The sequence below is a fragment of the Propithecus coquereli genome, unplaced genomic scaffold, assembly GCF_000956105.1.
Source record: "Propithecus coquereli isolate 6110/MARCELLA unplaced genomic scaffold, Pcoq_1.0 Scaffold152, whole genome shotgun sequence".
Taxonomy (NCBI): domain Eukaryota; kingdom Metazoa; phylum Chordata; class Mammalia; order Primates; family Indriidae; genus Propithecus; species Propithecus coquereli.
Genome location: NW_012139636.1, coordinates 1,950,393 through 1,952,416, shown reverse-complemented (window position 1 = coordinate 1,952,416; position 2,024 = coordinate 1,950,393). Strand labels below are relative to the sequence as shown.

The following is a 2,024-nucleotide window of genomic DNA, read 5'->3' as shown; positions in this document are numbered from 1 at the left end:
AAAGAAAAAAAAAGGACAAGGCAACCCAAAGAAATGATTTCTTATGAAACAGTTATGTGAAACGCTGCCCTCGGATTTTAGCATTTAAAAGTTTTACTTTTTTAATAAAAATATAGGACATAGTTATGAAATTGTATTTATTCCTGGAGGGATTTGTATTATATTTCTATTTATTTAAGAGTTGAGGCAGATCATTAAAACTAACTGAAAAGAATATGATTATTACTATGAAGGTACCAGATCATAAGTAGCATCAGAATTCCCCTACCCTGTCAGTGTAGTTTGAAATAAATAAATATTAATAACAAGCCAGCCCAGACTTGTGACTCCTACTCAATCCCGGCTGGTGGCAGCCATTAGAATTTAATGCGCATCCTCCTAGAGCGAGAAGGAATTGTGGAAGCTGTCTTTTCCATCCCTCTACCTTCCAAATTTCAGAACCCTCAGAAGGATAAGATTCCTTCACCTCCGTAAATGTCATCACCTTCCACCAAAACCCGCTCATTGTGGTTCAGGAGGGTGTCTAGACCAGGGAATCAAACTTCCGCCTCAGAGGCAGTCTTCCTTGTTTACCTGCAAGGTGAAGCCCTCCACCTGGGCTCTCTCCCATTTCCCGTTCTTCCTCGTGGGAACCGGTTCTGTCTCGGGCTTCCCAGACTTCTCGAGCACCGTGTTCCATTCTCTCCCGTCACAGCACCTTAGATGACTTTCCTACAGCCCTGCTCCACCACATCCTACCCCACCAGGCCCACTCCCACCCTCCAGATCGCACTGCCTTGCTTATTTAGGCTGCATCCCAAGTTCTCTGCCTCTATTTTTTCCCAGATCTTTTATCCCTTAATATCCGGGGCATGTAAAGGCCTTAGCACCCTGCCTGATACACAGTAAGTATTCAACACCAGCAAGCCTGACGATCCCTGTTGCTGTTATCCTTACTACTTCATCACCATAAATCCACTCAAATGGCTCGCTCAGGCCACCAACAGCCTCTTCATCCACACACCTGGTAGCCTTTTCCCTACCCCACCCTCATGGACCTTGTACAAGTTAATGCATCCCTGCTTGTTTAAAATTCCTTTTTTCTTTGGCTCTTGGGACACCCTCTTATGCCAGCATCCCACAGACAGTTCAGAACAAGGAAGTTAATCAGCACACATAGGTGGACTTGAACTTGAAAATCCAAAGCCCGTTGGCCTGCTGCTGCCTCTGGCCATTCATCCAAAACTAGGTGATACGGAACACAGGCTGCTTCTGCATCAGTGTCCTTGCATTTGTGACCCCTCTTCCCCCGGCACTGTCACACGCCTCACTCTCTGGCTTCTTCAAGGTCTCAGAGAAGACTTCCCTGACCACCAGGAGTGTCTCAACCAAAGGCAAAACTCAGTGACCCAGAAAGACAAAAGCAAAGCTGTCGTGCCCACCTCCCCGCCAGGTTGCTCTATGGTCGACTTACTCCCTGCTCACCTGGATCAAGGTCTCCAGCTCCTGGGGGCTCACACACACATGGTCACGCAGGAATTCCGCCTTCTCCAAGGCGATGGTATTCTTCTGGCTGCTCTCAAAGGGCTGCTCTAACGCTCGGAAGACGAGACCACCAGTGACGAGGTAGACCACCACGACCACGAAGATGGCAACCACTGTCTTCCACTTCATGACGGTCTGCAGGCCCCCCTGGGAGGCACCTTCCATTCTGGCTACCACCGTGGCTCGGGAGGAAATGGAGAGGCGCGGAGCCGCGGGGTGCCCGTTAGCGGCGCTCTTGGGCTGACACACCGGTGGCGCTGCTGCAGGAACGGCCACTGAGGAGTCAGGGCGGGGAGAGGGGAGAAGAGAGTTTGTTTATAAATACAAAGCACAACACTTGTCCGAAACAAAGCACAGATGTCTTCCTTGAGCCAGCTTTCAAATGTGAAGATTAAAAATTGGTTCACCAAGCCTGCAGTTAGGAAATTTGATCAGCTGCTAGGTGCCCGCCCATTCGAGTTCTAAAAAATGAGCACCAAGAGCCCTAGTTTTTTTCAAAA

At 48.7% G+C, this 2,024-nt stretch overlaps 1 protein-coding gene across 2 annotated transcripts in view; it reads right to left on the bottom strand.

Moving 5' to 3' along the window:
- KCNK10 (potassium channel, two pore domain subfamily K, member 10) overlaps positions 1 to 2,024 on the bottom strand; it is a 141,522-nt gene that overhangs the window by 72,113 nt on the left and 67,385 nt on the right. For both annotated transcript variants that reach the window (XM_012640407.1, XM_012640406.1), the window contains exon 2: positions 1,465 to 1,799. In XM_012640407.1, the coding sequence (XP_012495861.1) occupies positions 1,465 to 1,799 (335 nt within the window). The remainder of the gene's footprint in view (positions 1 to 1,464; positions 1,800 to 2,024) is intronic.